General features: G+C 39.4%; 1 protein-coding gene across 1 annotated transcript in view; it reads left to right on the forward strand.

The window, feature by feature from the left end:
- Positions 1-11,723, forward strand: part of EFHC2 (EF-hand domain containing 2) — a 254,737-nt gene extending 243,014 nt beyond the window's left edge. The window contains exon 16 of the mRNA XM_070502620.1: positions 11,597-11,723. Within this exon, the coding sequence (XP_070358721.1) occupies positions 11,597-11,602 (6 nt within the window). The 3' untranslated portion in view covers positions 11,603-11,723. The remainder of the gene's footprint in view (positions 1-11,596) is intronic.
- The last annotated feature ends 1,948 nt before the right edge of the window (positions 11,724-13,671 follow it).

A 13,671-nucleotide genomic window follows, 5' to 3' on the forward strand; every position in this document is an offset into this window, starting at 1 on the left:
CTATGCCATCAGTTCTTGTGGGTCTCTATGGCTTGACAACTGTGGATCTTGGGACTTCTGACTTATTAATCTCATCAGCTAATTTCATATAGTAAGTCTCTCTATCTATACCTATATCTATAGCTATAGATATACCTTCTATTTCCTATTGGTTCTGTTTCTCTGAAGAGCTATGACTACTATAGGGGATATTTGAACATCCTATTAGTTCTGCCCCAACCATTTTGCCAACATTTCCTGAGAAGAGAGGGCTTTTATCTGCCAGAAGAGAACCAAAATTCCCACCTCGTCTCCCTCACAGAGCTTGCAGGCTGATCAAATGGGAAAAGAATGCAAAAATGATTTATAAACTGTAAAGTGCTTTATAAAACTAAGCTGTTGTTTCAGTTCTTCACTCTTGGGTTCTGGGTTTCTTCAAAGGGAAACTTAAGCCAAAAGGGTAAGTTAGAGCCAATCCCCCATCTGCAAAGAACAATTTGATTACAATACTGGAGCTATATGATTTTTTTTCACTCTTCCTTTTATGAATAGAAATATCTACATTTTATTGCTTTTAACTCCTGCAGGACTTCACCCCTGAGACATCCTAGCCAATTAGTTTGTTTCAGTGTTTCTTTGAACGTTTAAAATGGAGAGGATAGAAACGAGAACATGTTAAAATTATTAAAGAATTAGTTGTACAGAAAATTGCTTTCTCACACCATTCCAGAGAAAGAAGAGAATAAAACAATCTGGAGTTTGGGTTGAGTAGAAGAAAACTTTCCTGATAATTATTTAATTAGAATGAATTTATATTAGGAACATGCTTGGCAGATTTTTTCAATTTACAATAGTTGATCATCTCCAATAAGATTAAACCTATAATTTCCTTAGACACCATTATTAAATTATTCCTATTTTTCTTTTTGGGTATTGTCAAACTCCTAGTTTCTTTCCCTTTCCCTCACAGATTTATAGTTAGCCTGTTCCATCATCTCTACAGCTTTTCATGTAGACTTTCTGAATTTTTAAATAGTAGAAATTAGAGGGGGATACTGTACAGCGAAAGGATTCTTTTAGACCCTGTATCCAATATTCCTACTTATATGGTCTTTCTTGACCCTTGATTAAATGACAGAGCTACTTAGCTAATATGTTTAGGTGTTAAGTCTGCAGGTGTTTTACCCATATGTGGCCATGGCTGTATTGAATTTTATTGTATCGTATCCTAGAAATTACCTTTGCTGATCTCCCGCCTCTTCCTTTCGCACTGTTTCCCAAGTTTTACTAGGGGCTTTCAATTCTGTAGTCCCCAGCTTCCAGGGCAGCTTCTTCCCTGGAATTCCCCATGCCAAGATGGTGTTATGTGTAAACATGTTGAACAGACTTCTTTTTCTGTCCCCCAGGCCACTGTTGGAAAGGCTAAAATGTAATTGATCCAAGACTGACCTTCAGGACCATCGTTCAAGTGTGAGGTTTCATACTATCTTCTCACTGGTGGTAGAGTATAGCTGTCAACAGTACTGCGTTTATTGGCTGAGTTTTGGGCAAGCTATGTGGTGGCTCTTGATGGGCAATTTAGATGAGGATGCTCTATAAATGTCATGCCCTTGTGCTGTTTCCAAAATGTTATGAGGCAGAGTAGTATAAAGGCTTGGACGGATAGACCTAGGGTTTAAAAGCAGCTTCTGCCACTTACTAGCTAAGGGATCTTGGGCAAGTCGCTTAGCTTCTCTGAGCTTCAATTTCCTCATCAATATAATAGAGACGATAGCAACTTCACAAAGTTGTCAGGATTAATGGAATTTGTAAGTTCTTGGCATGTTCAAGAGACTGCTATTTGGTGACCACTCCATTCATAATGAGTCTCTGGGTATGAACTTTAAGCTTATATCCTTCCCAAAAGCTGTGTGGTTTGGACCACATAGATTTTTCCAGTTTGCTAATGAATCTCTTGTTCCAAACAAAATCAAAGGCTCTTTAAAGTCCAGAGCAATTACACATATTGTCTAGCAGTGATTTAAGATGGGAAGTTCTATTGAGTTAATTCTTGCAGAGCTTTGAAGATTACTTTCCTGTTTCCATTTTCTTAGAATTTAACAGTTTATCTTGCTCCAATTTTATTCGAATATTTTCTGAAAAGCAGAAATAATATGTGTAGTTCTGTAATTTCTGGGGCCACTTCTCTTCAGTTTTTGTTATGTAAGATTTTCACACGCACTTTTATTATTCCCACACACCTTTTTCAGTCCAGATCTCCTTCCAAGTGGTAGACCAGTCACTTTCCTACATATCCTGGAGTAAGGCAACAGGTCCAGCCCATTCCCATGTAACCGGAACATTATACAATGTACTTGCCCATACACAACACCACAACACATTGCTATCCTCCTTTCCATTTCAGGTATGATCTGTCCTTGTTTCCAGTTTAGTGGTCACTCATTCATGAGTAGTTTGACCTACTACAGGTCATTAGTAAAGATGTTACATAAGGACTTCTCTGACAGCAAAGCCCACACCCCCACAGTTGGCTCAGTTGGAAAGCCCTGGAATGGTGAAAAAGGACACTTTATATTATCACAACAAACTATATCCTTTCAGTGAGTTATAGAAATGGTGGGTCCAGGGAGCGTGGAACATGTGCTTAATGATGAGTTTGTTCCAGAGCTTAAGGTAATGTTTGTATACAACAAACTAAATGTGGTTTGAACACGGACTTGGAGGTTGTTCCAATGGAAGCAAGCAGATTGAAAAGTCACAAACAAAGGGATGTTGCGATAATGTAAAATGTCCTGCTTAAGTTCACACTTCTGTGGCTTCCCAATTTATGAAAGACACATCTAACAAAGCTGCATGGGGTCACTTTCAGATGAATCCTTACTTAACTATCTTTATTAATGACTTAGAGTATCAGTTTGCAACCTCTAGGATATTGATCGATCTAGGCATTGGTCATCAATGGCTGGTAACATCACAAAAGACAAGCATATGTTATGTACTTCTTGATGGAAGAACACCCTGCCACCTTTGAAGTAGTTTTGTCAAAATGAGCAAACCTTGGGGCTGGCCCCGTGGCCGAGTGGTTAAGTTCGCGCGCTCCGCTGCAGGCAGCCCAGTGTTTCGTTGGTTTGAATCCTGGGTGCAGACATGGCACTGCTCATCAAACCACGCTGAGGCAGTGTCCCACATGCCACAACTAGAAGTGTCCCACATGCCACAACTAGAAGGACCCACAACGAAGAATATACAACTATGTACCCGGGGGGCTTTGGGGAGAAAAAGGAAAAAAATAAAATCTTTAAAAAATAAATAAATAAAAAATTAAAAAAAATGAGCAAACCTTGGGGCCGGCTCCGTGGCCAAGTGGTTAAGTTTGTGTGCTCCGCTGCGGCAGCCCAGGGTTCGGATCCTGGTCGCGGACATGGCACCGCTCGTCAGGCCACGTTGAGGCAGCATCCCACATCCCACAACTGGAAGGACCTACAACTAGGATATACAACTATGTACCGGGGCGGGGCGGGGGAGGGGGGTTGGGCAGATAAAGCAGAAAAAAAAAGGTTGGCAACCGTTGTTAGCTCAGGTGCCAATCTTTAAAAAAAAAAAAAGAAGATTGGCAACAGTTGTTAGCCCAGGTGCCAATCTTTTAAAAAAAAAGAGCAAACCTGAATCTGATCAAATCCCTGGATCTTGCTACCAATTTACAGGAAACACAAAGACAGAAAACGTATTAAGTGACACCATGAAGATGCAATCAGCAAAACCCAGACTGTGGGGAGTCTATAGAGCAAACAATACAGTGTCTTCACAAATCGAAAGGAAAAAAAAAGAGATAGAGGGGGCACCTGCAGAATTAAAGAGATTTGAGAGAGAAATTATTCAATCTCAATTAAGTGTTGACTTTATTTAGATACTAGTTCAAACAAACAAATGGTTAAAAAAGACATGAGATAAATGGAAATTTGAGCACTGACTAGGTATTTGATGATCTTATGGTATTAATAATTTTTTAAGGTATGATAGTATTGTGTTCATGTTTTTTAAAGAGTCCTTATTATTCGGAGATGCATGTTGAAATGTTTACAGATAAAATGATCTTATGTCTGTGATTTGCTGTAAAATAATACAGGAGAAGAAGAAGTGAGTTGGAGTATAGATGAAAAGAGATGAAAGACGATTGGTAACTGTCGAAGTTGAGTAATAGGGGCTCATTATACTAGTCTCTTTACTTTTATATCAATTTAAAGTTTTCCAGAATTAAAAAAAGGTAAGCCGAGGCATTGTGAGATACTAAACCTCAAGAGAAAAAGCAAAATCAATAAAGAGATGTATGATGTGAGTATGAAGTACTGTGATATGCACTGTGTTTAAATTAATATTCAGTATATGCTTAGACAAAGAGGTGCATTAATTCCCTAGAAACTAGAGTTTCAACAAGACTTGAAGGATCCTGCTCAAGGTCTGAAATTGGTACTTCGCAGAATCTGGCTGTGAACTCAAGTCTTCATGGCTTAAGATTTGTACTTTTAACTCCCAAGCTATATGTCTACTGTGTTCAGGTGTAGGAGAGGCAAAGAAGAACAACAAAAAACCCAAACCTTATTTATCGGTTGGTATCTTTGGGCCAGGCACTTTACACACATACTATCTCATTTGAATCCTAACTTTAAACCTTGAGGTAGGCATTATTATCTCTAGTGTACAGATGGTGAAACAGGCTGAGAAAAACAAAATAACTCTCTCAGAATCACAGAGCCAGTAAGTAAAGGATCCAGGATAGTCACCTAGTTCAGTCTGTTGTCAGAACATCCTGGAGCCATGCTCAGGAGAGTGGAAAGAAACATGTGTAAATAATAATTAGTGTGATCATGTGGTAATTAATGTTTGCATGGATATGCTGCTTTTAAAGGGTGAGGGAGGACCCTCCCTTCATTTCTTCAACAAGCTAGGGAATCTCCAAACTGTTAACATAGTCCTTGGAACAAAGGCTTTTAGTGCTCCACACTACTTTGCTTGTGGTGGACAGTTTCCACACATTGACAGAGTCCCGCCCCAAGGGTCAGCCACTTCTAGCTGCTTTTAGGAGCTTAGTCCACACAGGGCAATCTAGGAGACCTTATTTTTTAGAGCGGTTTTAGTTTCACAGCAAAATTGAGTAGAAAGTTCCAAGAGTTCCCATATACCCCCTGCTGCCACACACCTATTGCTTCCCCCATCAACAATATCCTGCACAAGAGTGGTACATTCGTTACAATCAATGAATCTACATCAACACATCATCACCCAAAAGCCATCGTTTACGTTAGGGTTCACTCTTGATGTTGTAGATTCTATGGGTTTGGACAAATGTAAAATGACATGTAGCCACCATTACAGTATCGCATATAGTAGTTTCACTGCACCCACACTTTCACTTCACCCACAAAATCCTCTGTGCTCCCCTTATTCATTCTTTCCTCTCCCCTAACCCTCCAACCACTTATCTTTTTACTGTCTCCATAGTTTTGCCTTTTCCAGAACGTCATGTAGTTGGAATCATACAGTATGTAGCCCTTTCAGATTGGCTTCTTTCAATTAGTTATATGCATTTAAGGTTCCTCCACATCTTTTCATGGCTTGATAGCTCATTTCTTTTTAGCTCCGAATAATATTCTATTGTCTGGATGTACCACAATTTATTTATCCATTCACCTATTGAAGAATATTTTGATTGCTTACAAATTTTGGCAATTATAAGTCAGGCTGCTATAAACACCTGTGTGCAGGTTTTTGTGTGGACATAAGTTTCCAACATTTTGGGGTGAATAGCAAAAAGAGAACAATTCCTGGATAATATGGTAAGAGTATGTTTAGTTTTGTAAGAAACAGCCCACTTGTCTTCCAAAGTTGTACCATTTTGCATTCCCACCCACAATGAAGGAAAGTTCCTGTTGCTCCACATCCTCACCAGCATTTGGTGTTGTGGCATTGTCAGTGTTTTGGATTTTCGCCATTCTGATAGATGTGTAATGGTTATCTCAGTGTTGTTTTAATTTACAATTTGCTAATGGCATATGATGTTGAGCATCTTTTTGTATGCTTATTTGCCATCTGTGCATCTTCTTTGATGAGGTTTCTGTTCAGATAGTTAGCCTATTTTTTAATCAAGTTGTTTGTTTTCTTATTGCTGAGTTTTAAGTGTTCTTTGTGTATTTTGGATAACAGTCTTTTAGCAGATTTTGCAAATATTTTCCCTCAGTCTGTGGCTTGTCTTCTCATTCTCTTGACAGAGAACAGAAAGTTTTACTTTTAATAAAATCCAGCTTATCAATTATTTGTTTTATGGATTGTACCTTTGGTGTTGTACCTAAAAAGTCATTGCCAAAACCAGGGTCATCTAGATTTTCTCCTATGTTATCTTCTAGGAGTTTCATAATTTAGCATTTTGCCTTAAAGTCTACGATCCATTTTGAGTTAGTTTTCATAAAGAGTGTAAGGTCTGTATCTAGATTCATTCTTTTTGCTTGTGAATGTCCAGTTGTTCCAGCACCATTTGTTGAAAAGACTACCTTTTCTTCATTGTGTTGCCTATGTTCCTTTGTCAAAGATCAGTTGACTACATTTGTGTGAGTCTGTTTCTGGGCTCTTTATTCTGTTCTATTGCTCTATTTGTCTATTTCACCAGTACCGCACAGTCTTGGTTACTGTAGCTTTATAGTAAGTCTTGGAATAGGGTAGTATCAGTCCTCCAACTTTGTTCATCTCCTTCAATATTATCTTGAGCAGTCTGAGTCTTTTGCCTCTCCATATAAACTTTAAAATCATTTTGTCAATATCTGCAAAATAACTTGCTGAGATTTTGATTGGGATTGTGTTAAATCTATAGATTAAGTTGAGAAGAACTTACATCTTGAAAATATTGTCTTTTTATCCATGAACATGGAATATCTATTTACTTAGTTCACTGATTTCTTTCATCAGAGTTTTGTAGTTTTCCTCGTTTGGAACTTATACATATTTTGTTAGATTTATACCTAATTATTTCTTTCGAGGGTGCTAATTTAAGTGGTGGTGTGTTTTTAATTTCAAATTCCACTTGTTCCTTGCTGGTATTTAGGAAAATCATTGATTTTTGTATATTAGTCTTGTCTCCTGCAGCCTTGCTCAAATCACTTATTAGTTTCAGGAGTTTTTTTAATTGATTCTTTCAGATTTTCTACATAATGATCATGTCATCTATGAACAAAGACAGTTTTATTTCTTCCATCCCAATCTGTATACCTTTTACTTCCTTTTATTTTCTGATTGCATTAGCCAGGACTTCCAGTATGATGTCAGGAAAGAGTGATGAGAAGTGACATCTTTGCCTTATTTCTGATCTTAGTGGGAAAGCTTCCAGATTCTCACCATTTAGTATGATGTTAGCTGTTAGATTTTTGTAGATGTTCTTTAGTTGAGGAAGTTCCCCTCTGTTCCTAGTTTCCTGAGAGTTTAAAATTATGAATGGGTGTTGGATTTTGTCAAATGCCTTTTCTGCATCTATTGATATATTCATATGATTTTTTCTTCTTTAGCCTGTTGATATGGTGGATTACATTAATTGCTTTTTGAATGTTGATCCAGGCTTGCATATTTGGAATAAATCCCACTTGGTAACAAATAATTTTTTATTATTATTAACTAGAGAAACAGAAATTCTTTTTGATCTTACTAAAACTACTTTATAAGTGAGAGCAATATTATTGAATATGCTTTGTACTTTTTGAAAATGTCAGTTTAACACTTTGTGAAAATGTGATTTGAAAGTCTGGTTCTAAGTTTCATTTATTTTGATGGCACCTGGTTTTAATGACTTGACATGGCTGGAAAAGACACTGACAAAGATATAGATTCAAAAGGAAGAAGTGGATCATGGTCTGCATTGACTAACAACAATCTTTTTTTCAAGCCATATGTCAATTATGCAAAGATTTTTGTTGAATATTGCCTGGTAAATTTCTATCTTTAATGTGAAATTGTTCTAATAAAACAAGTAGAGGATGCAGCATTTGGAAGATATCTTCATTTCAACATGACTGAAAATTTCATTTTGGCGTTTTTTATAAGTGTGCAGATATAAAAGTTTTTATGTGTCACCCATACACATTATTTTCTGCAACAAATATAACACAAAGAAGGAAACTTCGAAATATCTATGCTCTCTCCATAGCATAGATTTCTTTCAAAAAAAGGTTCATTTCTCACTCATTTAAAAAATATCATTTTTTTTAATCTCAAAGGGATAGATTGTGTGCTTTTACAAAAAGTTTCTGCTAAATAACAAAAATTAGGATCACTTGTCATCCTAGAAAAGGTCAGCAAATTTTGAACTCTTATTTAAAGTAAAAGAAAAATGCAGAATTATCTTTGTTTCACTTAAAATTTTTTCCCGCAAGATCTTCCCAGTCTGGTGCAAGCGATTTTCATGATTGTTGTCCATCCTATTAGGAAGTTTTATATAGATTCTTGTATTTAAGGTAGTATAATCCATAAATCCACCTAGCCGAGCGTCCAAACTTCAATCCCTCACAGTGCGCAGGTGGCAAGTTTACAGTTGAAACCTTGATCATTCTATTGTATTTTTTTAAAATTTTCTTTTAATTGAAATAAAATTCATAAAATTTACCATTTTAATCATTTTAAAGTGTATAATTCAGTGGTTTTCAGCATATTTGCAATGTTGTACAACCATCACCACTACCTAATTCCAGAGAGTTTCCATCATCCCAAAAAGAAACTTTGTACCATTAGACAATCACTCCCCAGTCTATCCTCTCCCCAGCCCTGGAGACCACCAATCTGCCTTCTGTCCCCATTGTATCTTGAAGCTACTCTCTTTTCCCTCAGAATACGGTGCCTACTGTGTGTCTCATGTAACCTCTGAGAGGATGCCAATTCAACCAGCATACTAAATATCATCAAAGCCTATTTAATTTCTTACTTTTTAAATTTAAAAATATTATAGAAATTCTAATGATATTTGTCTCTGAAGACTCCAACAAAACTTCATCGAGCACAGTTCCTAGAGTGCTGTAGATGTTCAGTAAATCATTGTTGGAGGAACAAAGCAATTTCCTCTCCCATTTGAAATCTCTCTCTTTCTCCTCCAACCTTCTCTCTCTCTCCCCTTCTCTCTGTCTTTGTCTCTCTCCATCTCTCTCTGTCTCACAGACACATAGATACACGTACGCATACACAGACACTTTTACATATAAAGCAAATTGAAGCCAATCATAATTTGTTACTTAAATTTCAGGTAGACAGAAAATTGAATTAGTCACCTTCCCCTCCAGGTCTAGAATTCTGTGAGGACATCTAATTGGTAGGGTAAACAACAACCATCCCTCTTTGCCTAGAACTGCGGGGTTTCCCAGGACACTATGGAAAGTCTGGGGCAAACCAAGACAGGTTATTCCCTTTGCCCCCTGGGTATCTATATCTTTGCTGTCTGCTGTCGTGTATCCCCTTTCCTCAGAGCCTCTTCCCTGGAGTGTGGGCCCGAAGCTCCAACTACCAGGCCTGCTGCATTCCCCTATCCGCAGACACTGCTCCTGGGGCTGAGTCGTCTTTGTGGGAACCAGGGGCAGTTATCATGAAGAGGGTTTGGGCATTTATGCGTTCCCTGGCCAAATATCCTCAAAATCTCATATTTATTTCTTAAAAACGCCAATTGTAACCTTGATCTAGTTTCCACGTCAATGTTGTTGCTTTCTTTTTTAATTTACAAATGGTTGGCAGTATCAGCTTTGTGTCCACGTGGAAATTGAGTCCTCACAGCAGTTTCTAGGCTCCTCATAGGGCCTTTGAGAGTTTAGGGGGTGGGGAAGCAGATGTAGTAAACAGGGTGTCTTCTCCACCTGTCATGCAGGCCTCTTCAGATCCAGGGCACCCCAGAGCCCAGACCCCTGCCAGAGCCAGCCATGACATTGGGGGTGTCTTCAGGATCACCTCAGAATTCTTCTGGCTTATGGGGGTGGGATCACAATGTTAGAATTATTTGATAAACATAGTGCAGCATTTCTTTTTTGGCAACTCATATTTATTAGTTATTTGTACCCAAAGATGTTTAGAGAAAAATCTCAAAAAGTGGCTTTATATAAATTCCACTTTTTATATAATCTTGGTAGATAGATTTAAAAAGTAAAGCATATACATGGTTAGAGAATTTGAACAGTACAGAAATGGACAAAATTAAAGGTACACATTTCTCTCCCTGCATCTTCAGTATCTCTCCCCAAAGGCAACTACTGTTAATACATTTTTTGTCTCTCATTACTCACCCCCCAAATTATTTAGACATATACCAGGAAATCAATCAGTCAGTTTATCTATCTATCTATCCAAATTTCTACCTTTATTTACACAAAACTAATCATTCCATACACACTCTTCTGCACCTTGATTCTTAGAGATATTTCCATATTAGCACAGACAGACATGACCATACTTTCTTGGTATTTGCAAAGTGACAACAGGGAGTATAGTGTAATGGTTAGGAACAAGACTCTGAAGCTAAAAATAGGGAGAGAGAGAGGGAAAAAAAAGGGAGGGAGGAAAGGTGGGGAAGAGAGAGAGGGAGAGAGTGAGTGAGCAAGTGAAAGGAGGAGGGAGTTTGGAGCATAGAATGTACATGTAGGAGTAGAGAGTATACATGTATTCTGGAAGGTTCTACTCCAGAAAAATTTTATTCAGGTGAATATTTCTACCTCATAGGAAGTGAGGATTTCTGCCTCATAAGAGTAGGCTTTGTGCTCAGACAGGTCTGACTGTCGGGCCTGATATCCCCACTGTGGCCAAAATAAGTAAGGAGAGAAGGATCTGGGGAGAGTAGCCGGCATGACTCAGTAAATACCCTCAGCACTGTAGAACTATTGCAATTCTTAATTTTACTTCAATTCAATTTAATTTCTGCTATGATCCCATCACTCTGGATTGATAGAAAATCCAAACATTGAGAAGTTCCCGCTACTTCTAGAGTGGTACAAAGGTCCTGTGGTTTTACAAGTGACAAGACCCCATCCCCCACATAGACACACACACTCCTTTAAGACTTTCAGTTAACTGTCCTGCTTGTTACTGTTTAGAAGCACTTCCTCCCAACCTGAATGTTCCCCCCGCTCCCTAGGTGCGCTTGGAGCACAGCACTCTGCCCTAGAATGGGAGCCCCTGTGGCCAGTGGAAGCTGCCCTAGGGTCATCCCACAGTCCTTCTCCGCTGAGGTTTGTTTGGCCCTCTCCCCAGAGTTCAGATCTCTATTCTCAGAAGCATCAAAATGTGGCCCCTGCTGGGTTTGCCTGGCTCTCTCTCCTCCAGGGTCACTACCTTAAGGCACCCCCTCTCTTTTTCTATGGCCCCAATGGCACTCCACGTAATCAACTTCAGCTCTTCCACTGCCAGCTTTCTCTGAAGTGAGGAAACCCAGAGTCTGGTTATCAGCTGGCAACAGGAAAAGGAAAGGGAAAAAATACATGAGGAGAGGGAAGACATAAATTAATACCTCAAAAATTATCTTGTCACATTAAGATGGAACTAGAACAGTTTTCCTGGGAGACCTGTCCCTAATCAGGGATGTTGTAGTAACTATACTATTTTTATTTTTTAGGCATGAAAATCAGTCCATCACTCTTAGAGTCTCTGATTTCACCACTGAGCAATCATGATGTCCACTATGCAGGAGCCAGTGTGCATTTCTGACAGAACTGCCAATATGAGATAGGACAGCTTTGAGGGTGAGTATGACACTGGGGTTGGGAGTGTATAATGCTCAGGCTTGGTCAGAAAAGGAAGTGAAGCCTCACATACGTTGGCCCAGGTTTGATTCTGGGAATCCATGTAGAGAGGCATACATCCTATCATTCATACAAGATGACAGGGAGAAGACAGTTCTAGAGTAATTTCCACCAAACCTCCTCTCCCTTCATACCATGAGGCAGCCAGGGACCTCTTGTGTAGTCCAAGTCAGAAGAGAGATTCAGTTTACTCTGAAGAGGGCTTATACTGACTGCCCTGTGGTCTGGAGTGAACTCTTTCATGGGTTTTTCTGGAACAATCTAGAACCCAGCACTTTCAGACTATCCCTGGATCCTCTCTTCTAAAAGCCCATTGAGGGCAGGCCTGGGTCTTGGCCGACATTGTATTCCCTCATACTTTGTGCAGCACTTGCCACATAACAGGTGTGTAAACGATCTTAGCTGAATGAACAAAGAAATGAAGAAAATAATGAATGAGCACACACGAGTGAAACAGAGAGCAAAAGTCTATTAAAAACCACAACAATCAAGATCATCTCCATGGGGATGCTATCCATCACCAACAGCCTTCCCTCACCAGGAGCAGGAGGAAATTCAATCCAGAGCTGATATTCAGACTGGGCAGCGCTGCAGCTCCCCTGACTGTGGAAGGAAGAAACCGGCGTCTTCAGAGCAAGAAGAGTGTTACCCAGCCTAGTGGAGTCTCGGCTCTAAATTTCCGCCTCTTCCACATGCTGACAATCTTGGCTGATTTATTCCCCTTTGGTTTTATGATGTGAGGCTTCTCACATTGCTAACACATTACTCATTTTAGCTATATAGACAGCAAGGTCAAACAAGTGACCTATTGGAGCTCAGAAGTGACTGACGGCCGTGTAGACCTGGCTTCACTCAGAGGGGTCACCTGCTATCTCACTCTCTTGGGTAAATTTACAACTTTGAAAATTCTAATTTCCATCTCACTCCTCCCCATCCCCTGACGCCCCACCATGTCCAACCCTGGGGGCTGGGTAAATTATATTGCCTACTAATTGAGCACGCTGCTCCTGCTGCTCAGTAATGAGTCAGAGGGATTTGGCTATGTCTGCTCTTCTGGCTTACCCCTCTCATAAACATTCAGAGTGACAAACTTTTTCTTTGGCCTGGGGTCATAAAGAGGGAAAAAAAAGCTCTTAACTTTTTTTTCCAACTTAAGACTTCAGTGAAATATTTTCCACCATCCTCAGTAAGACATAATACTTCATGTCATGAATAAGTTAATGAGAAAAATATGGATGCCCCCCAGTCTCTTGGGGATCTGCTGGGCATTTTACCCCTCTGAGGACCAGTTACTGTTGAAGTCTTTCCGGCTTACTGAGAAGTCTCTGGTTTGTGTCTTCTCCCAAGGTACTGGGGATTAGTTTGTCTCTCTCAGTGGTCTGCTATTGCGTTTACTTTAAACTTGGACACCCCTCCCTGCTGAACCATCCTTAGAATTCCCTGAGGAGCTGTCGATTGGGTGAATGGCCCACAGCAAGCATAGCCAAGGGCCAACTACCAAGTACTTCAATATGGCCCTTTTCATATTTTATTTCATCTCGGGGTCAAAAATGTGCTTACCTAAAGAAGAGCGTCCAGACTTTTAGCTAGGCATTCAGCTGGTTCCCTACCATCTGGCCACAACCTGCCTTGGCAACCTTACTTTCCAGAACCCCTTTCCAGCTCTAAGGAAACAATACAGCCACCATTGCCTGAACTCTCTTCCTGTCTAAAATGCTCTTCCCCTCAACCAATCTAAAGGCTTTCCCTTTAGAGAGGGTTGATGGGGGCAACAAAGTAATAACTTAGTGCTTTTTCACGCTGATATTCTTGAAATATTTACTTAACGTTTTTAGTGTGTGTGATGGAGGGAAAAGCTAGGTTTTTTTATTAATAAAAATAATGTAAA

Source organism: Equus asinus, chromosome X (genome assembly GCF_041296235.1).
Source record: "Equus asinus isolate D_3611 breed Donkey chromosome X, EquAss-T2T_v2, whole genome shotgun sequence".
NCBI classification, from domain to species: Eukaryota; Metazoa; Chordata; class Mammalia; order Perissodactyla; family Equidae; genus Equus; species Equus asinus.